Genomic DNA, 22857 nt, shown 5'->3' on the forward strand with positions numbered 1-22857 from the left:
TAACTAATTTATTATATTTTGCAAATGAATTGTATTTTGAACTTCAAGTTCACATTGATCTGTACGGGATCTAAATGAGGCAATAACGATGCATTCTATGTAATTTCTTTTTCCAACTTAATTTCTCCCCCTAATGTTGGAAAATTTGTCTCATTAAAATGACAATCAGTAAATCGTGCAGTAAATACATCACCCTTCAGGGGTTCAAGATATTTTATAATTGATGGAGAATTATATCCAATATATATTCCTAACCTCTTTTGAGGACCTATCTTAGTACGTTGTGGTGGAGCAATTGAAACATATACTGCACATCCAAAAATTTTCAAATGAAAAATATTTGGCACATGGTCATAAGCTATAATGGCGAGTACTTATGATAAGATACTGACCTAATTTTATCATCAATATCTTATCACAAGATACTGACCTAATGTGTACAAGTGATGTTGCATGCAAATAACATGTCCCCATACAGATGTAGGAAGCTTAGCTCACATAAGTAATGGTCTAGCAATTAACTGTAAACATTTTATGAATGATTATACATGAGCTATAAGATATTCAACACTTATCCTAATTAACATACAATAATTATCAAAAGTTTGGAATGTAAATTCACCAGCATTATCAAGATGAATGGTCTTAATTGTATAATCAAAAAATTGTGCTCTTAACTTAATTATTTGAACAAGTAATCTTGCAAATACAAGATTTCGACTTGATAATAAGCATACGTGTGATCATATGTTGGATGCGTCTATTAATACTATAAAATATCTAAATTCCACTTGGTAGTTTAATAGGTCTGCATGTATATATAAATTTATTCTAAAAAATGCAGGTGATTCAATCCCCCTTTAACTAGTGGTGATCTGATGATTAATTTTCCTTGAGAGCAAACATCAGATGATAATTCATTAAGTTCAAGAATCTTCTAGCTCTTCAATGAATGCCCATTTGAGTTCTCAATAATTCTTCTCATTATTATAAACCCTAGAGACCTAATTTGTCATATCAAATTGTAAATATGTTTGAATTCAAGTTCATTGTTACATATGTTCAATTACTCGTATATAACAATCCAGAAGATAAAGCAAACAACTCCTTCAGTATACATTTTTCACTGTAGATTTGATATAAAGATACTCCATATTATTCTTTTATCAATCTCAATATGATAACCGATAACCATTGCAACTTATATCTTTTAAAACTATGTAGATTTCTCTTTGCTTGACTAGAGAACGTGAAATCTAATATTGTATTGACTTTTACTGTGTAATACAGTGTATGCCAAACATAGATCCTCTTTACTTATTTTTTAGTCATTCAACATATGTAAATTATCCAAGTTTCTTCATTAAAAAAATAATTACAATAAGAAAAACAATATTTGAAATATGCAAAGATTAATATCTACTAAAAAGAAAAAAAAACAAGGAGATGAATAAAAAAAAACATTAGATCTAGATGTTTAACATTGAAAAGAAATAGTTTTAATAAATTTAAAAAAAAAAAAAAAAAAAAAAAAAAAAAAAAAAAAAAAAAAAAAAAAAAAAAACAAACAAACAAACAAACAAACAAACAAACCGAAATGGTTGACCCTAAACTTCCACTTCCATTCAATTAGACATTTATTTCACTGAATCGAAGTGCCACATATGCGATATGTTGAATTATAATTGACGTTGAAAAGATATTTTTTCAAGCAACATATTTTTAAAATGATATAAACATAATAAAAATGCAACCTTACTTCTGAACAGGAGGTTGTACAACTGTTCTTGAGTTATAAAATATAATAAAACATAAAACATAAAACATAAAAGTAGAGTAGAGTACTAGTTTATCTTCCATGAAAATATAGCGAGACAAATGTTACAAATTGTGCCCAGTGTAATACAAGCAAAAAAGAAACCATGTTACAAAAATGGGAATTATTACTTTCATTAATTAGTACAACATACATCATTTTATATATATACTGAATTTACCAGGTTAACCAGGTGCTACAGGAAAAGATGGAGAGGTTTTGGTCAAATTACCTAAGGAAATTGTAAAATTCCTACAAAAGCATGGAGAATTAAATAAATGAGGGTAGGAAAAAACTATATATGATACAATAAAGGGAATGTGGGGAGGGGAGGAAGGCCAGGGGTCAGGATCGATTTCCACACATCTATCCCCGATCTTCCACTCTTTTCGAGTAGTGGGGACGGGGTTTGGAAATCAAAGAAATGAAAAAGGAAAAGGGCAAGAAACTCTATACAAAGATACAATCACCTCTACATGAAGTAGCTCAAAGACTTCTTCTTCCTCGACCCACCTTCTCCATAGAGGTCGTTCCATTGGAGGAGCTCATTCATGTTTGTCGACTCCGATGAGACGCTCGCACACACCTAGTGATGTAGTGGCAAAGGTCATGGAATAAAGAAGACTAATAAATTTTAAAGAAAAACAAAAAACACATCAAGTCGTCTCTAGTTCTTTGGTAACCTTCTAGACTTGTGAAGCTATCCAAAGATCCCATGTGCAAGAGAAATTTAAGTGAAGAATTTGTGGTAGTTAAGGGTGTATAAGTTGGATTAAAAGAGGACAGGCAAAAGAGAGGATTTGTTTTGACTTTTAACTACATTTCTGTGTCGGCTCGGGTTGAACACCCCAGCAGTACTCGAGAAAAAAAAAGGCTACGTTATAGAATGCATGAAGCATTGAAACGAGGCTATCACCCCAGCAAGCATAACAATGCAGTTCCCCCAAATAAATGGTTGTGTTCACTTAGCATTTCTATAATTATTTCAGATCCTAGTTTTAATACTCCAAATGAAATAATAGAAATGCAGTGTACATTCTCATTCTACTACAACATTAATAAAGGCTAGAAATTTTTTGCTAATAATAGATGTAATCTCACTGTAACAAATATAACTAAAGAAAGATTTCAAGACATAAAGACAAGAACTTTGTAGTTGTCCAATTTAGAAACTCCGCAGGCTCTTCAAAGGGGGAAACCCCTTATTGTATCATCAATTGCCTTCACAACCCAAAAAATAAATAAATAATTCAGGGCCGTGTAAACCAACCTGCTCATGTGCAAATCTAAAGTCCTCCATTTTTAAAGGGCGAACGTCACTGCTGCTATATAGTGCTGGTAAGGGTTTGTTGTCAGTCAAAGCAGAGACTCTCTCCTGTAATTTATGAACAGAACTCATTGTACATCCATAAAAATACCATTATGTCATATAATTTTCTTTCTTAACATCAGAAAAGGAATGCCAGACGTGCTTGTTAGTTGAAATAAAAGAGGACAAAAGAATGCTTGCAACTACTGAATGTAAAAAGCAAAAAATGTTAAAAGGAGTGCCAGTTCCACTCCCTATCCAAGATACACCAATTTAAGTCAGTATACATTTTCCTACAAGGAGTGCCAGTGCCACTCCATATTTATTTCTTCAAATAACCTTTTCTTTTTGTATCATAAGGAAACCATAGAAGCGTGTCTTTTTCTCTAGCCTCTGTGCTGAATCTTGCTGGAAAGACAATCACTTTCAATACTTCCAATAGTATCAATATTAAGTAGTGTGTTCCTAAGAGCAGTTCGGTGGTGCTTTCCAAGGCATTGCAAAAGTCCAATGGACAAACACCATAGCAGCTTCATTATGGAGATTATCGTTCGAGAGGAACAAAGAACTCTTCAGGAGGAAAAAAACAAATGAAGAGGCTTTCGAGCTTTAGTCAAAATATTTGCACCTAGCTCCTACTTGGTGTTCCCTTTCAAGAACTTTCCGTAACCACACTTTTTCACCCAAATTTGTGCAAATGGGCAAGCCTCTTTGTCCTTGGCTTGATGGGGATTTTTCTTTTTTTAAATAAGAAACCAAACTTCCATTGTTGGAAGGCTATAATGCAAAGGAAAACAGAAAAGAAGCTGAAAAAACAACCAGCATCCCACCCAATTACAAAAAGGGGTCCCAAATATCCTCTCAGACCTCCCCACCAAACAAAAAATTCTACCATTCCTCTCAAACCAAATGCCCCGCATCAAAAAAAGACAAGACTGGCAAAAAGCCCACCCTTTCTCGTGGAAGGAAGGATTCAAGAGCACCTCCTCAAACTCCTAAGAACCCCTCCTATTATCAGCCGACACAGACCTGAAAATCTTAAAGAACCAATTCCACGATGAACAGATGAAATCTGGGGATACCTCAACTCCATGTTTTTTTACTACCTCTTTAGATGATGTTTTATTCCTTAGTAAAGAAAGAGGGAACTTCAGATATCTTTTAGATGTTTATAGGGAACTTCAGGGCCAAGGTTTTGGTTCTAACTAAGCTCCACAAGGTGCTCAAAAGGACTCTCCCAACGAACTCCTATACTTTTTACTAATGGGACACATGAGTAGTTAAGGCCTTCTATTACAGATCCATTGCCATCTTTCTGGAACTAAGATTGAAGGAGAAATCAATTGCCTCTTCCACAACATCCTCTGCTTCCATGTTTTTTGTCATTATTCTATTGATATGGTCTTGTATAGTTAGAGTCCTTGTGGTGGGATTCCCCCTTTTTGTCGGCTTGGTTTTTGTATGCCCGTGAATTCTTTCATTTTTTCTCAACTTAAAGTTGTTTTTATCAAAAACATCCTCTGCTTCCAGCCAGTAAACTTGCATCTCATGCATCCACTTCTGCACTTGTTTTAAATGATTTCCATCGTCAACTGAAGCCTCAACTACATTCTTCTAGACGCTCATTAGAGATAAGACACTAAATTTCCTGGCTATATTATCAATTCCTGTCATTCACTTTACTGACAGAGTGACAGTTTTCTTAGATCAAGCGCTCCAAAGACCTCTCTGCACCATAGCTTCTAGCTTCAGTGCTGCCTTGCTGAATTTGAGTTTCTGGTAAAAAAAAAGTAAAAACCAGTGCAACCTTGAAATAACAAATCTAATGACAACCTAGGACTTTCTAGTGAAGGACCAGGAGAAATGATATCATCATTCCACCATAAAATTCTGTTCCACAACTGCAAATGACCTTTAACCTTCAAACATCATAGTAGAAATTCGACTGAAAATATCCAAATTAGTATTCAAAATACATGTATGGAAAAATTAAAATCAAACTTGAACTACAATGACAGTATTCAAAACTAGAAGACCCTTAAATAGTCTAGCATAAGGAAAGTAAGAAACAATAAACGATGGCGCCTAGATACACAATCTAGGAAAACAGAATGATAGGCTAACCTTTTTCTCCTTGTCCAAAATTTCTCTGATGGGGCAGTGTGCTGCGGTTACACATAGATTCTGCAATCAAATATGGTAGGATGAGCATTCTTTTCAACTTTTTTATACAACTAGGAGATGGTGGAAACTTGAACAAGAAAGATGACCTTCAAATCACTTCCAGAATATCCATCAGTCATATTTGCAATTGCCTCTAAATCAACGTCAGTGGCCAATTCTTCTTTGGCCAGTATAACTCTCAAAATCTTCTCTCTATTTGGGGCATCGGGCAAGTTAACCATCAATCTACAGAGAACAGTCACATATTCAAGATCAGATGGATATTGATAACATAAGTAAAGATACCAGCATTACACAGAAGTACCTCCGAGGAAGTCTCCTAATCACAGCCTCATCAAGATCAAATGGCCTGTTGGTGGCAGCAAGTACCAGTACACGTTCTTTATCCTTTGTTCGCAACCCATCCCAATTCACCATAAATTCATTTTTCATTTTGCGCATAGCCTCATGTTCTCCCGGAATTTCACGTCTTCCTAACATGCTATCAACCTACAGCAGCAATATACTCATTTTGAGAACTATAACTATAGCGGAAAGATGCAACAATAGTGACAAAGAAATTCCTATGAAGTATACATGTTAGCGTAACCATAATTTTCCTTAACCAACCTCGTCAACGAACACAACACTTGGAGCAATTTTACTTGCTAGAGAAAACACTGCCTTCACGTATTTTTCACCCTCACCAAACCACTGCAAAGAAACACAGACAGTGCATAATATTTACAGAGAATAACCCCGGGATGATATGCAATCAAAGATTCTTTTTATGATAGAAATTTTCCTAAAATGAGATAAGCAAACTTTAGTCATTCCAATCCTTAGGTTTCCCCTTCTTTCTGCTTAAGGGAGTCCATATTATTTTGTTCATTTTATTTATTACAAAATATACATAACGGGTGGGTGGCTGGGTGTGTAGGTGGGGTGGGGGGTTGCCTTTGCCTCTTTTACACTTCTAATGGCACTATTTAGCAAATGAAGGACTTTTTTTTTCCTGTAAAAAATAGCATATATGTACCTTAGAAGTAATGCTTGACATGGAGATGTTGATAAAGTTCGCACCAGCCTCAGTTGCAACAGCTTTAGCAAGCATTGTTTTACCAGTACCAGGTGGACCAAAAAGCAAAATTCCTTTGCATGGCTGTCAGAGTAATATTTATACAGATGAAATACTAGGTATCAAAGTGCATAACAGCTGGTAAGCAACCAGTAAAGTGGTTCATACTTGCTCAACAATTAATTCAATAAACTTGTATATTTTTTTCTTCCCATGCGACTTTTCATTAAACTTCCTCCAAAAACAGACAAACGTATAGAAAAATATATAAAGCACAGGAGGTGACATCTTTCAACTGGAATACCAAACATTTAATTTACGACCTTAACTACCATATTTTGTAACGTAACTACAAATAGTTCCTGTTTTACTCATTAACCGGGTGTTTGGCACAGGAGTTGGAGTTGGGAGGGGTGGAGTTGTTAACTCTAACTCCATGTCTGGGCCAAGGAGTTTGTGGGCTACACGACTAAAAACATCAATTTCATGTCTTGTAAACTCCTTACATTGTAGGTCTACGACTTCACAACTCCCTCGATTTTTCGCAACTCCACTCTTTGCCCAAACACCTCCTAAGGGGGTGCTTGGCCCACCAACTTGAGTTGGTTATTTCCAATGACCCCACCCATGGGTACAAATTTCAACTACTTTGGCAAAGACCACCTCTGACAATCAACTCTAACGCTGACCACCTCCAGCGGCTAACTCCAACAATCACCCCAGCGACCAACTACAACCACCAACTCTATCTATCATCTAAAATCTCTACAACCAACTTGGCCGATCATACACTCAAAAAAAAATAATAATAAATAATTTTTTTAAAAAAAAGGATGAAAGTGTTTCTAAATACAAATTTGAAATTATTAGTTCATAGTGTTTAATAGTCATCTTTCACAGAAAATTGGCATTAATAGCAACCAAACATACTTGTGCACAAAGACATTTTTGAGAAAATGTAACCAAACGCATAGAAAATGAAAATGACTTTTAGAAAACACCTTTTTCCTAGGCAATCCAAATGGCCCTAATTCAAGTTTTTATGTTAAACTAAAAGATCAAATGGCATGCTAAAAGGAACATTAGCATTCCCTATTTCTTCTTCACCCCATAATACGTGTAGCCCACAGGAAAAAAAGATGGACAAACCTTATTTCTTAAGAAAAACCTATATAATACACATACATTTGTATTTTAAAAAAAGAATGATTCATTTTTTCAAACATACATTCTCAATTGTGGAACAATGATGTTAAAATTTCCTATGTCATGTTTATGAATAGTGGCACGTACAAATGCTCTAAGCCAACCAACACACATACATAATTAACCCTAACCTACCATTTGACATAAAGATGCCATAAAAGGCCCTAAATCCATCAATGACATACTTATTTTTGGTGCATGCCATTCCACAAATGTGAAGGTGTAAGTTTGTTTATCTTATGAAAAAATAGTATTTTTTTTCTACCTCAAGTATGATGGCTTCATGCATAAAATCATAAAATATATGATCGATGGTTAAAAAAAAAAGAAAGTTAAAGCAAATAAAAACAGGCAGCAAAACAAGCATACTTCTATAGGTTACAAAAAATCTACACCATATAACCCTAATTTAATAGTTTTCCTTAATACAAACTTCTTTAACCAACTCTGCACCTTGAACATAAACATATATTAAACCAACGCAACCCAAACGCAACTTAACTTTGTGCGTCAAACACACCCTAATTGGTTTTAATGGTATAGAACATTTTTTAAACATGTTTAATTTTTCTAAGAAATAGTCCGGGATAAGTATGAGCAAAAAAATCCAGTATACATCTATGAAAAAATAACCGTAGGTAAGAAGTGCAAACCTTCGTTAACTGCCCTTTGCAAAACAATTCAGGCCTTTGTAGGGGAAGCATCACCAATTCCTTCAACGTGTCCTTCACATTTTCTAAAGCACCAATGTCTTCAAATGTAACACCGATGTCACCAGGTGGAATAACATCAGCAAGAAGTTTCTTTTCGAATTCATTCTCAGTAACCACATCCTAAAATTGTTCAACCACACCCTAATTTAAATTTAAGAACCAAAAGACAAAGGAAAACAAAATTCATTCGTTCGAAGATCCATTGTTCTACAAGATTACCCTGAGTGACTTCTTCAAGCTCTTGTTCTCACTCTGAAGACCATGTAAAATGTTCAACCCATACTCAATACTGCAGTATAAAACACACCAAGTCACTATGAACACAAGAACATGATACATAATTCATTTTCCTTATTATAGTTTGATACAACAATTTGCTGCCACCAAGAAAAAGTAGACAACCTTTCTGTAGAAATGATGAGTTTAGTATCCTTAACCAACACTTCAGAAAAATGCATGAAATGGTGACTCAAAGCCCAGCCTACAACTTTCTCAACGGCTGTTAAGATAAATGCAGGATCAGTTTTAACTTCTAAGTTGCAATCAGTAACCATAGAAAAGTAATTACAAAAAAGAAAAAAAGAATCAGATGTACGAACTGTCAAGTGTTAGTGCTTGATCTTTAATGCAGAGAGTGTTGAGGTTAGAGCAATCCAAACCAATACGATTGAGAACCTGAAAGCACATCAAATACATGAATAAGAAAAGGGGAAAAAAATTAGCATGAAATATCCAAATATCATGAGAAAGGAAAGAAACAGTATATCCAGACAATAATTTTACTCTTTTTTTTCTATAATATTCGTGAGTGTCCAAGCTAACTTGTGCGCATCAAAACTATTCTCACTTACTCTATACCTTTTCACCTATGAGAAATCGAGCATTCATTGAAAAAATGAAAGAAAAAAAGGCCTGAAAACTAAGGATCTGTTTGGTAGACAACTCAGATTCTATTTCTTTTTTTTTTTTAATAGAAACTACTACTTTCGTTGAGAAAAAATGAAACGTCCTTAGTTTGGTAGGTTTTAGGGTTAGCTAGGGTGTGAGCTATTTTGTGCGATATTAGGGGGAAGAGGAATAACAGTGTTCAGAGGTGTGGATAGAGAGACTATGGTTGATGTTTAGACCTTGGTAAGGTCCATATTTCTCTTTGGGTTGCCATTTCGAAGACTTTGTAATTATCCTCTAGGTAGTATCTTACTTGTTGGAAACCCTTTCTCTAGAGGGGTTTTGCGGACTTTTTCTTTTTTGTTGCCCAAATTGTGTTTATTGAGTTTAGCAAATATGCATTTAGTAGGCAGTCTCGATTCTGTTATTGAAAACTGTTTCAGATTCCGTAATCTAAACAATGCAAATTCTAAAAACTAACATTTTTATGTTTTCAATGTATTCAGATTTTGAATTTGAAATTTTAAAATATAACATTATATTAATTTTTTCTAGAAACAACCATCAACAAATATAGTATTTCATGGTATAAATTCAATTATTTTTGTTAAACTAAAATATGTAACATATAATATATAATATATGATATATGATATTACGAGATAATAATTATACAATTTTTTAAACTAAAACAAGTTCATAAATTAATTAGTAGTAGTTTATATTCAACCTAATTTTTAGTGAGTAGCAAGAACTAGTCTTATGGTTTGCAAATATATTATCAAACACATCACGAAAAATTGTTTAGATTGGAATTTAAATGTTGAATCTCCTACCAAACACATATTTGAAAACATGAAATACTTATGTTTTTATTGAACCCTTTTGTTTTTAAATTTTTGTTTTTAGATTGCCTACCAAACAGACCCTAAGAAATCCAATCCAAAATCCAAAAGAATAAGACCTGACCAATAGTAATTACAAAAAAGTGGGATAATTGAACGCCCACGACAAGGCATTTAATCAAGCATATCCTACAACTCAAATGCCAATCCCTCCACACCTGTAAAAAAACCCTCCTTTTCCTCCCCATTAGACTTTTTTTCTTTTCTAAACGGAAAAGAACTTTTCGTTGATATATTGAAGAGACTATTTCTCAAAAACGAAGTTCAGAATGCACCGATATCCTCCCCATTAGACTTAGAACCATTCAAACTCCCTGTAATACAACAGAAGTACCCATCTACCTAACGGGTATTATTTTCTTTGAATAAGAAACTATTTCATTGATTGAATGAAATATTCACGAATATCCATAGGTACAAAAGTTCCCATATTATAGGGAGTATAGATGTTTCCAATTTGTAGTAAGGGACAATAAAATATGGCTTTTAAAAGCAGGTATATCTTTACACCAAAAAAGCATTAAAAATAGCATATTCAATGATGTCTTCAGTAGTCAAACAAGCACAAGTAATTGTGGGTATTATTGAAACACAAGGAACGACAAACAAACAACGGCAAGTACAAAGTTAGAGAACGTATGGAGGAATTTTTTGTGGGAAGAGGTTGATGAGAGGGAGGCTGACACTTGGTTAGTTGGGACAGTCCCAAAACCTATGGACCTTCAAGGGTTGGGCATTGGTAGTAAGATTGCGTAATGAGGTAATGAGGTCCAGATGTGATGTGAATCCAACCATTGATCCATTACATGTATCCGGAAGAGCTAGTACAAGAAGCAAGGCAAAGAAGATTCAAGAGGCTTTCACACTACATCTACAAAAGCTAGCTAATGCACAAGAAGAGGCCAAGATTTCAAGCCCAAATTTATGTGTAATGTTAGCTTAATGACTATATATGAGAATGAAGTGAAGATGGCACGGAAAAAGTTGTATGGTTTGGAAGATGGCACAAAGGTCAAAAAAACTGTGCAGAAATTGTTAAGGAAATGTTGTCAGGTGTACACAGTGATGGAATTCGTGATGTCAAACCTTGTCAAATGTGCACATCAAGCTTGGTGCCTACTGCCTTCTAGAGAAGATATTTAAGACTATTTGGAGCAGTTCTACATTTTCAGTTTTGTATTTTGACTTACCAATTGATGTGCTATTGAGTTTCAATTTCCTAGGTCTTATATTCACAATTTTCATTCATTAGGTTTTGAATGACTTTTGAGTTCATGGACCTTTGAACATCCATTTGACTTGTACTGCTCTTAAAAACTCACATTAATGATATCCAAAACCTTGTATTTTTTTCTACCCCTTGTCTAACGTGCACATCAAAAGCTTGGTGCCTTCCAGAGACGATATTTAAGACTATTTGGATCAATTCTACATTTTTAGTTTTGTATTGACTTCTCAATTGATGTGCAATTGAGTTTCAATTTCCTAGATCTTATTTTCACAATTTTCATTTATTAAGTTTTGATGATTAAACTGATACATCGCTCACTTGGTGTAAATTCACTCCATCTTCTTGTGATTATAACCTTACCTCTCTCATTCCACATTGGAATAGCATTGTGTAATCAGTCACAGCATTTTTGCCCTTTTGTAATTTCATACCATCAATGAAATTCAAATATCATTTCTCATTTTTTTTAAGAAAAAAAAAGGATGATTAGACCAATTCATCGGATTAGTTTTCACCCAACTAATTTTGGAGTGAATTGTAGGATCTAGGAATGACCATTGTAGATGCTCAATTTGATCTAACTATTCATCCTTCTAACTAAGCTCTTGGTTGGAATCATTCGTTAAGTTAGCCTTATTTGTGAGTGTTTGCAAGGATCCTAGAATGACCTCTAGCTTTGCATAAATCCAGCATATTGAGCGCTTATCAAGATGGCTAGTGGTAGTTGCATTAAGAGTAAATACAAGGACCTGGTTAGGAATGGTTGAACAGTGAAAACCCCTAGATTGCAATTTTGTAAGGTTTTCCTCCCTTCTCTTTAAGTTGTGAAATGTTCCACTGGGAACAGGACAAACGTGTAATTCTAGGAGCTGTAGGCGTGGGAGATAAACCTCTGTGCCTTTTTGTAACATCTGTTTAAGATGAGGTTGCATTATGAAGACCCAAGGAATTCCTCCTCAACGTTGGGCTTTCGCTATGCGCTTTCAAATGAGAAGACAATGGAGGTGTTAGCACCTTTATCTCTTTGTCCTTGTGACTCTAGGAAGGATAAATATCCTATTTGGTTCCTCAATCCTTCTAGGATCTTTTCTTGTAGTTCTTTATTCTGCCTCCTTTCCTATCCCTCAGGCCTCACTCACTCAACCTGGTGTTCCCCATGTCCTCTCTTTGGCATCTCCCCCAAAGAGGGAGAGTCAACACTTTTGGATCACATTCTGAGGTATTCCTCTTTCCTTTTGAGGCCATAGTGATGTCTTCTCTGCAAGGGAGCATATCTTTCACATTCTATGGAGCAGCCAATTTATTAATTGGAGGTACTGAGGCACCTCCTTTTTGGAATAAGGGCAAATATTGGGCAAGCTTGTTGTTTGGGATGTAGTAGATTCTCTAAAGGGGTCGAGAGGTCTGGTTTAAGGTGTGGGATAGTGTTAGTTTTAACTCCTTGTGGACTTCTACTACTCGAGTTTGTTGTAATAATAAGTTTGGTTTAATTTTTTGGGATTGAGTCACTTTGTTCGGTGGACTCCCCTTAGATGGGTTGATATTACATTGCCTTATAATGTTTCCTGTTTCTCAATCAGAGCGCGGGTTTCACATTAAAAAAAATGACACGATAAGTTCAAAGGGCATTAGTAATTCATCAAAAGTAGATTAACACCATATAATCTAGGGCAATTTGTGAACACGATTAACTGAAGTAAAAGGGGCATAGTGCATACCAAGAAGAATGAAAAAGAAAAGTATATAATGTGACAGAATGCGAGTTTTTAACGGTGAACCCAATGTAAACAAAAGGGTGTTTTTACATACAAAAAGAGAATTTAGAAGCAAGATATCATCCAGCACTCACCATGCGTATGCTGACGATATTTGCTTGTGTTTTCAGAGTTTCAGTATCACGTTCCAATTGTTGCTTCCACTCTGAAAGTAAGGCCTCCTCCTACCAACATTCACCCAAAAAAAAAAACCAAGAGAACAAAGAACAAAGAATCATGTGCTGAATTTGATAGACAGAAGCAGTAAGACAACAAAACCAGCAATAAGATCACTGTACCTGAGGAGGTAATATGGTCACTTTGTTAGGAAACAGTCGACTAAGTTGCTTCGTCGCTTTTGGAGTTTCTTTGTTCCTATCATGCAATCTGCCAAAATTATCCTGAATACGGAAACGTGATACTTACTGTTGAATACTACTAGAAGGAGAAGAAATACCACAAGACTTTTTTTAAAAAAAGATGGTCAAAGCTAATGCTACAAGAATGCATAAACAAAGAAGAAGATACATACTGGGAAAGCAAGATCAAGTAACGCTGTTTGATTGCTTCCAAACTTGGTAAATAGAAGACCCCCAGGATGGGACTGAAAATATACAGTTGTTTAGAGAAAAAAAAAATAAAACTAACCAAACATACGCTTAAAGAAATAAAGGGGGGAGGAGGCAAGACAAAATGCTCTGCTCACCTTTTCTTTCCGATTATCCATATGGGTGTGGGAGCCAATAACAACAACATTTCCTGGTAAATTTTCAAGCCTGCCCTTAAGAATAGAGTAAGCATCTGAGTGTCCCACCATTGCCTTTTCTATGTCTTTGACGAACAATATTAGCGAGCTGTTTTTACTCTCATTTGAGACAACCTACAAGGCCAATATTGTAGTGAGATGCTCATGTGAATGCCAAAAGAAAAGGAAACATAGCTCCAAGCAGTTTAGGGCAATGAGTACCTCAAAAACTTCATCAATAGCAAGCTTATCAGTATCATCACCTCCAGGACCATCCAGGCGAAGTAGATGATTAGCTGTGATGCCAATTTAGAACAATCATATCACACGCAAAGTTCTAGGCATAATATAATAAAATATTAGAAATGAACCCATGGAAAGGGAAAACAAGTAGGGAAGAATAACCAGAACAAAAGAAGCCATGATCTTCTTCACAAAGGCCACCTAGATCGTTACCGTCTGGAATTGATTTGTCAAATCTCACCCCTATTTTTGAGGATCCATTCTCTTCAAAAGCAAGGACAACTTTCCCCCGACTACCATAAGAGGGTCCCCTGCTTGAAATAGAAATGAAGCAGGAAACTAAAACTAATAGAATAAAAGACAAAAAATCTTCGAATAATTACAAACAGATTTTAAACAGAAAAAATGTCTTTCTATAAGACAGATACGAGTAAGATATACAAAGTAACAACATAACTAGTGGACAAGATGCAGATCAATTATCCAAAGCTTCCAAATCATCAGACACCAAAATCCAGTGCCAGAAGGTGGAGGAATTACCTGAGAGGACAAGTTTGAAGCGGAGGTGAAAGCGCAGAAGATAAGGTACCCACAAATTTAACTTTGTCACCTACCAATTAATGAAAGATTAATAATATTATGCGTATGACAGGTGGGAAACTGGGGATGGACCAGTTGCCATACCAACCAAAGTCACATAGTGACTAAAACGAAGATACCTGTCTTAAAAGCAGTGGTCTTTGATGAAGCCGTGGATGCTTCCTGTTTTGGCAAAGCCTGCGAGCTTAAAGTAGAACCACCTGCTATATCAGCCTCAACACTGGAAGTTGGTTTCTTGTTCTGTGAAGTGGTGGCGGCGGCGGCGGCCTGCACAGCTCTTTTAGCAAAAGCAGATGTCCTTTCAGCTCTCGAACTTTCTTTTACAATATCAACATCCTTGGGTGTCGGTCCCTAAATTCATCAACATAACCTTATGTGTCATGTTTCCAAGTGTTGCAAAACAAATATGAGATGAACAACCAACCCTGGGATTTACATGTCAAAGTACTTTAAAAGCTTGAGAAAAATACTATTTCCCTTTTCCCCTCCACTTCTCACGATCATGTACTTAATTTAACACTGATTCACAAGATTACACAAAATTTAATCTCACCTCTTCCCACCTGATGAGACTTTACAAGTAGACAAATTCATAAAAGAACATATGGATGAAGTTTCAGGAAAGTTAATGATAGAAGGTAAAGATTTGCATCTTACACCAGGCAAAAGAAGAGAATCCACCATTAGTAATCTGGCCCCAAAATGCCGAGCAAGTGCCTTCGTCAAAGTTTCCTGGTATATTTCTGAACCTGTAAGCACTCAAATAATAGACAATTCATGTCAAGGAAACGAATCAGATGGAAAGAAGAACAAAACTACAGTTTAAGGGTGAAAGGGAGACAGTTCCAACCTGCAGGTCCAGACAACAGCATACGTGGGCTCAAAATAGGAAGGTCTGAGGCATGCTTTACAAATTTATTACACTTCAAGTGAATGAACATGGATGCAATCAAAACATTTTTGGTGGTATCACTGAAAGAAGATGCAGAATCACATAAAAATTTAGAACACATCTCAGTCTAGATTTCAACACAATTTAATTGAGTTCTGGTTGTTTTTTCAATATGCTAAATGTGCTTTTGAATAATTTGAAGAAATGTCAGCGTTTTCATCGTGTTGAGCTACATATCAAGTATTTTTTAAATTTTTAAAAAGGAAAGCACCTGAATAGTGCCAAAATCACTTACTTCCTGTTATTTTATAAATATATTTATAGGGGAGAATTCCACCTTTAAACATTACTCAAAAGCATTCCAAAACACACTAAATCATAGTAGTCAAAAGTCAGAAGAGACTCCAAAATGTCAATATTGAGATGCCACCTACGGTTGACATATACCATGAACAATTGCTAGGTGATAATAGGGGAAAAAAATAACAATAAAGATATACTTAAATTGACAATTGAAATCACACTTTCACCTTAAATAATATGGGAAACTCTCTAAAGAAACATCAATGCTGTCAGGTTCAAGAATGCCTTGTTGTAATCTTTCTTTAAATGCTTGACGTCGAGTTGACACTGGTGTAGTAGGAGGGTTAAAATCCTTAAAGAGAATCCCCATGTCCCTTTGTTCATCAAGGATCTTGGAAATGTCCCTTTGTTCATCAAGGATCTTGGAAATGCTGCCACCATTTAGATTAAAGTCGGGAGATGCCGAACTAGCTAGAATTTGTAAAAGTGGTCGTAATTCATGAGTTCCCACAGGAACCTCCCTTATTTTTGCATGAATAGAAGCATCTAGAGCAAGCCTATTAAGACTGGGGCTTTCAGTCGCAGAATCAGGAATTGGATCAATATTTTTTATCATGGATGCATCACCATTTAGATCGTTATTATTAGTGCTACCATCTTTCAAATTAGTGTCTGTATTCTGTTCACCTGACACTCCACAAACAGAGGGCAACTCCACGTCTTCATTGGTTTTAGCTGGTGGGGAAAGCAAAGATGAATCTTTCTGAATATTTGAAAAAGATGCTAATATGGATGCGCCAGTTACAGCTGAGGCATCCCTAGACCTTCCTTCAAAATGAATCCCCTTAACAGGAGCACTATGGGCTTCTAAAATGTTTACAGAAGGCAGGCCAGAAACAGCAAAATCATCACTAGTGAGCTGCTGAAATATCTGACGGTTAAATTAAGGAATTTAATTCAGATACGCATTGTTGCATGCAAGATAGGTAAAACCCAATATTAGAAGGAAGGAGAAACAAAAAAAACGAATGCAAATTCTTTTTCTTCTTAACCTTCTCAGGCGTCGTAAGGAAGTGCTTTAGAATCGCAAGTTATAGCCTTCCCATAAGGTTATATGGCAACACTCCAAAAGGATACATAAGCATGCTTTCCAGAGGAAGTGAAGACGACCTCATCACCTCCATTTAAAATTACACTTGAATTTTTTTGAACAATCTTGCCATTAACAATGACAGCCCCTTTGCCTCCCGTGATTTCCAGTAAAGCAACAGAAGAGTTCCCACGCTGTTGCAATATAAGTGAGTTCTAAAAAATAATAATAATAATAAAACACGTCTAAACATTCCATAAAAAATAAATAAATAAAGAGAAACAAAATAAAATCAAGCATAAACTCAAATTTTAAGCAGCAGCATCTGCAGTAGTACGGTGAAAAAAAAATATAATTTCTCTAACCTTGATGTGCCTCAGCTTACACAAAGTTGTACTAACTGATGGATCTTTAAGACATAAATTACACTGACGACTCTGACCAACAGTGAACAGAGTACCACAAATCACCAAGTGTGGATTCTGCAGAAGCATAATAAATCCAGAGAGTCAGAGGACAGTGATTAATCTCAATATTTGAAGTTAATAAAACAAAAGGAGCAAAGTAAGTATATCATAGATGCGGATTATGGTGGGTAGGTAAGCTTAGGAGTTCTTTTTCTTTTTTCTAAATTCCGAAAAGGTTAATTACCAAAGCAGAGGCCTCACCTTTATACTTTATAGTTAAGCTTAAGAGCAAAAAATGATATTACATTAGTGCTGTCATCCTAGGTAGAAAATGACCTAACAAAATGAAATAAAATAAATTACAAATTTAACCACTCCCTGTCAAATTTACAACCTGAACCCTACAATTGGTACCCATAAATTGATATATTAAGTAAAGAAAAAAAAAAATTATTCATCAAGCAGCTCCTCCGTGCAGTCCTTACCAACTTAAGTAGTAGTGACTACAATCTCCAACTCCAACATGGAAATGATATCTCCTACCATTATTAACAAACTAATATCACCTATAATTTCTGTTACTCAAAAATGCTTTTGCTAGAGGGGTCCGAGCTCCTCTCTTGTGCCCATCCCAGGACATGCTAGTCCAAAGAGAACTTTTTATAGCTCCAGCAAATTTGTGAAAAAGGATCTAACGTTCGAGATCTAGCCGGGATTATAGCCGAAGAAGTGTTGGAAATAAGTTTTTGATTAGTTAGCAAGCATAAGGATGAGTATTTAAGTTGAAGGGAAAGAGAAATTGCTCGTCTTTTTACATTGGAATCTAATGAGATCAGCGGTAACGGTTAAAACAAGCTCTGGTAGAGCTTCTTCAAAATCCTTTTAACCATAAAACTTTTAGCGGAACTATAGGAAGAATGCAGGCTCAGTCAATTCTTTCACTCAGATAAGCATTTGCTTCAATGTAAAAACGGTGATAGAAAGTAATATTTTTGAAAGATGAAAAAGATGGGGGAGTTGCTACATTTGAAAAACAATGTGCCACAAAACATTGCACACCTGCAGTAATTTCTAGTTATGAAGGGTGGACTAAACTATGAGTTATTCCTTAAATGTTATGGAGAAAGGAAGCTTTTGAGCAAAAGGTTTCATCCCATGTCCACCACAAATGTACTTGATGTTTAGAAGCGTGTACAGGTTTCATTCCATACAAGTATTGCACATTCTTTTCAATTGGGTAATCCTGCCCAATACTGATCAGTTTACATATCCTACTCCAAAGTTCCAAACAGAAAGCAGCAAACACCACAGACTACTCTTTATGATCACTGTCAAAAGAACCCGTGAATTGCGTCCTTAACCATTCTTTCCACTCTTGCAGCTTGTTAAAGAAAAGGATTTAATTCTCCATACTAGGTCTTTTTAGTATATTACCTTTTAGCCACACAACTTCATTAGTCAAAACCTTTTACTTCATTAAAGAATCTAGATATAGGTAATCAAATTCATCCCTGCTCTGTACATTTCACTTCACTTTTCCGGAAAAACAAACCAAAGTTGATAGTTCATGTGAAAAATCTTGATCCATTTTGAGAGGGGAAAAAAAAGAAATGGCATGCAATTAAGAAAGAAACCAGGCCGGATATACTAAACGAGAAATCCAGAAAGGAGGTCAGCAGGTAGAAAAGAGGTTACAAAAGAGGCAACTCTCCAGCTCCGCAGCAATTCACTAAGCTGATGAAATAAGACCCCAAGAAAATCAATTGCAGAAAACAAAGAAAGACAAACAAGCCAAAATCCTGACATGCTGATGTTACTTGAAGAATTTCCATGCTTCAAACAACTAGTCTTAAGAACAACAAACTAAGAATCACGATTCTTGAGCAAGACTCTACCTGTGAACACTGCGAAAGAAGTTTTCCCCACGCCGGCTTCGAATTTGACTTTGCCATTCTCATCGTGCGCTTCTTTGTGCGATTGAGCATGGTAGCCACAACCGCCTTAGATTTCTCCGCATCGGCTGCAACATCACCTAAATTCAACATGAATTGATGAAATTGATCAAAACCCCAATTGAAACCCAACAACTCCAAAAGATTTAACATCAAAAACCCAGGTCCAAGCAATCAAACTACATGCATAGAACACCGATTGGGAAGGCACCTAAAGGTTGTGGCGTCATGATAGCCTGAGCTTCTGCCTGAAGATCGTGCGAATTCTCTGGAACAGCCTCATCGCATACTTTGTTGACCTTCAACGAATCAGTATCAAACGGATCAGCTGATTGTATGACTGGGTTTACAGGTTCAACCCCAGATTCCCCAACTGGGATCAAAGGCTCAACAGACGGTGCGCTCTGTACGTCCTCTGTAGACGACGATGCCTCAATCACCTACCGTTAAAACAAGAACGGATCAAAAACCCCACAAAACCAAACCCCAGAACTAAAATCCCAACCAAAAACCCACCAAGAACAAATCCCAAAAAAAAAAAAAAAAAAAAAAAAAAAACAAGAATTGGCATGCAAAACCCAAGTGGAAGAACAACCCCAAGACCCAAAAACGGCCAGAAATCCTGAAGAACAGACCTTAGATCTTTTGGGATTTGGTGGACCTGAAGGAGGGGAAGAGGCATGAGGTGAAGAAAGAGAACGTTTGGAGAAAGAACTACGCCTGGTTTCAACCATGGTAACAGAAGAGACGTTGAAGAATCAACTGGGTCTGTAAATTGATCCCTCTTTCTTTCCTTTCTTCCTTTCTTCTTCTTCTGAAGGATGACTTTTGGGTGTTGATAAAGAAGAAAAAAAAAATTGAAAGGAGAGCCCGAGAAGACGAGAGAAGACCGGGCGGAGGGGAAAGAGGAAGGAAAAAATTTATGCCAGAGATCAGTTAAGTAGGCCTCTGATTCTTACAAGAAGAAAAATAAGCATACTTAAATAATAATAATAATTTATTGAAAGGGAAATGGAAAAGAGGGGGTGGGAAGTTGGAAGAGGATTGTTTTTGGTTAGGCTAAAAATCATAGTTGTGGTGGTCAAGTTGGATGGATTTATTAGTATGGAGTTTGGTTGGTGTGTGGGAAATTTAGATATAGCAAATAAGGATTAAAATCCCTTTTGTATTTAATGTTGTAATATCATTGCCTAGTATGATTTTTTTCTTTTTTTCTTTTTTATTTTGATGATGTGTGAGGTGAAATTTGAATCTCCAATTTTTAAGTATATATTTTTGAGTAATTTTTAAATTGACTAAAAAATAATGTCTTAATTGCAAGGATTAAAATATCAATGTCGATATCAACATCGAGATTTCAATTTTACGAATATATCGATAAAATATCGATATCGACGGCTATTTTTGTAAGTCGCTAAATTTATAAAAATTTACTTGGATTGATCATTAAACTGTTCTTACTTCAAAACTAAGTTATAAATATTGTTATTAGTAGTCATATTTATATTTGACAAAATAGACGACATTTTTACGAGCATGTATAAAAAAATGTTGTAGATATCCATGAATATTTAATATTGATATCGAACTCTTCAATCTACGGATATATCGACATATCCATGGATATTTTTATCCTTGCTTAATTGTTGAACTATGTTTGTACCAGCGATTATTGTTAAATTTATCTATGTTAGTTTTTTTATGAAAAAAAAAAAACATTGTTTTAAATTTTGGATTTAGTTCTAAGCTTTGAGCTTGATTTGAATTTAGTCAATAATTTTCAAAATGTTACAACTCTTGAGCCAAGTTTTATTTCAAATTTGTCCAAATGTTCTAAGGTTTACAATTTTTAACCACGTTTTTTTAGTACTAACTTTTGGATATCGACACTAATGTATATTGATTAGTTTAAAATAATTCTAAAGGGGCTTCAAAATTCATTTTAATATTGATGAATAATAATGAGAGCCAAATAATTATAGTTCTTTAAAAAAAATTAATTGATATTGATACTAAAGATAGAAAGTGAGTATTTCGTTAAAATTTGAGGTTAAAAATGAAAATCTATAAATCCAAACACTAAAAATCTCAAAAGTAAAATTGAAATATTCTAAAACCTAGGGACCAAATACCATGCTTAAAATTTAGAGATACTTTTTTTTTCTCTTTACATACACGTATATATATAACTTATCCTAGTTGTATAACTTAGTAGTAATTCACATATATTTATTCTCTAAAATATGAAGTTCAAATTTTTCAATCTTCATTTGTTGTACGGAAAAAAAAATATTCAACATAATTTGACTAGTCATAACAACCAATATGGGTATTCGACTAAAATGTTGGAAATTTAATGTTTTATCCATAGATATTAGACTAAAAACAAAATTTGATTAGAGAAGTATAAAGTTAGAGGTTGCTATCCCACTATCACTCGTTTTTGAACTTGGAAAAAAAAAATAGTAGGCTATATTTTGATTTTAAGTTTATTATTTGGTTGATGCAAGAATTTGACATGATTCTAGATTATGCAGGTAAGATCTTGTACCATCGTGGAATTTGAGCAACATTGAATTGAGCAGTTGCATTAGTAGGATTTGATCCCTCTATTTATACAGTTGCAAGCTAGGATATTGTTTGTATATCTCGTTAGTAAGGTTCGTACCTCTATTTATATGACTTCCTTTTTTATGTGTATAGTCGTGATAAGTCAATTAGAATCTTCGACTGATTTTCATCGAATTGCTAGATTGCATCTTACAGAATTTTATGCCTCAATGCATTCTATAATATCCTCTTTAAGTGCCTATTGGCCTGGATGGACCCATTAGGGCCTTCAACTATTTTAGGTACATCAGCCAAGGCGACCAACCCAATAACAATTTTTATTTTAGTTGAGTAAATATCATTTATTGGTAGAAGAAAAATTGGAAGACACAATGGACTTCTATTGTTTGATTTCAAATGGGATATTGCTCATGCAAACATTTAATCCATCATTTTATCATCTAACCACTTGTTCAAAAAACTAAGATCAAATTAGAGTCTAAATCCAATTAAAATGTCATAATTTGAGCTCAAATACTAACCCAACTCATTTATTTGTAACCATACATATTCTCGACTTTAGCCTCAAGCTAACTTTTCAGCAAGGTACATCGACTTTAATCTTATAATCATTATATTTAAAAATAAAAATAAATATTTTATTTTGCTATTTTTTAGTCAAAATACCTTGGGAACCATATTCCTAAAAATATGCACTTTTTAACACTTTGATACATTTCTCTTTTCTATAAAACCGTCTTTTGGAATTTAGTTGAGAAGGTTGAAAATCCAAATTAGGCATCTTATTTACAATAGTTGAAACCAAGTTAAAATGGATCATGTGTCTTATTTATTTACTTTATGGTAAAAAATGCATTTTTTTCTCTTTTAAATGAAAATTCATGATGTGAATGTGAATCCATCAACGATTCATTGATACGTGTTTCGTTATCTATAGAATATTTGTTCTAAATACTTCAATTGACATAAAGTATAAACAATCGATCAATAG

At 34.9% G+C, this 22857-nt stretch overlaps 1 protein-coding gene across 2 annotated transcripts; it reads right to left on the minus strand.

The window, feature by feature from the left end:
• Nucleotides 1-1925: 1925 nt before the first annotated feature.
• Nucleotides 1926-20355, minus strand: LOC120086616 (AAA-type ATPase family protein). Of its 2 annotated transcripts, XM_039043351.2 has the most exons (28): nt 19931-20355; nt 19507-19735; nt 19239-19375; nt 17302-17418; nt 16984-17130; nt 16074-16777; nt 15502-15623; nt 15309-15400; nt 14771-15002; nt 14592-14661; nt 14214-14362; nt 14031-14104; nt 13770-13943; nt 13596-13667; nt 13363-13464; nt 13159-13248; nt 8885-8960; nt 8688-8784; nt 8505-8574; nt 8226-8405; nt 6328-6450; nt 5919-6002; nt 5614-5798; nt 5396-5534; nt 5250-5309; nt 3087-3191; nt 2287-2402; nt 1926-2068 (listed from the first exon to the last, which is right to left on the minus strand). In XM_039043351.2, the coding sequence occupies exons 1-27, from the start codon at nt 20027-20029 to the stop codon at nt 2289-2291; spliced, it is 3843 nt and encodes a 1280-aa protein (XP_038899279.1). In that variant the 5' UTR covers nt 20030-20355; the 3' UTR covers nt 1926-2068; nt 2287-2288. The 2 variants fall into 2 exon arrangements, with proteins under 2 accessions (XP_038899279.1, XP_038899278.1); XM_039043350.2 differs by having other exon boundaries at nt 1926-2402.
• Nucleotides 20356-22857: the final 2502 nt, after the last annotated feature.

The sequence above is a fragment of the Benincasa hispida genome, chromosome 9, assembly GCF_027475165.1.
Source record: "Benincasa hispida cultivar pf3 chromosome 9, pf3_genome.v1.1, whole genome shotgun sequence".
Lineage (NCBI taxonomy): Eukaryota > Viridiplantae > Streptophyta > Magnoliopsida > Cucurbitales > Cucurbitaceae > Benincasa > Benincasa hispida.

Bases quoted from the DNA above. Each gene is read 5' to 3' on its own strand.
- LOC120086616 (XM_039043351.2), bottom strand. From the start codon at position 20,029: ATGGTTGAAACCAGGCGTAGTTCTTTCTCCAAACGTTCTCTTTCTTCA. The intron at 13,465-13,595 runs GTATGTATCTTC...TTCCGTATTCAG, and splicing joins TACTTGATCTTGCTTTCCCA to GATAATTTTGGCAGATTGCA. The intron at 5,535-5,613 runs GTACTTCTGTGT...TGTTCTCTGTAG, and splicing joins ATTAGGAGACTTCCTCGGAG to ATTGATGGTTAACTTGCCCG.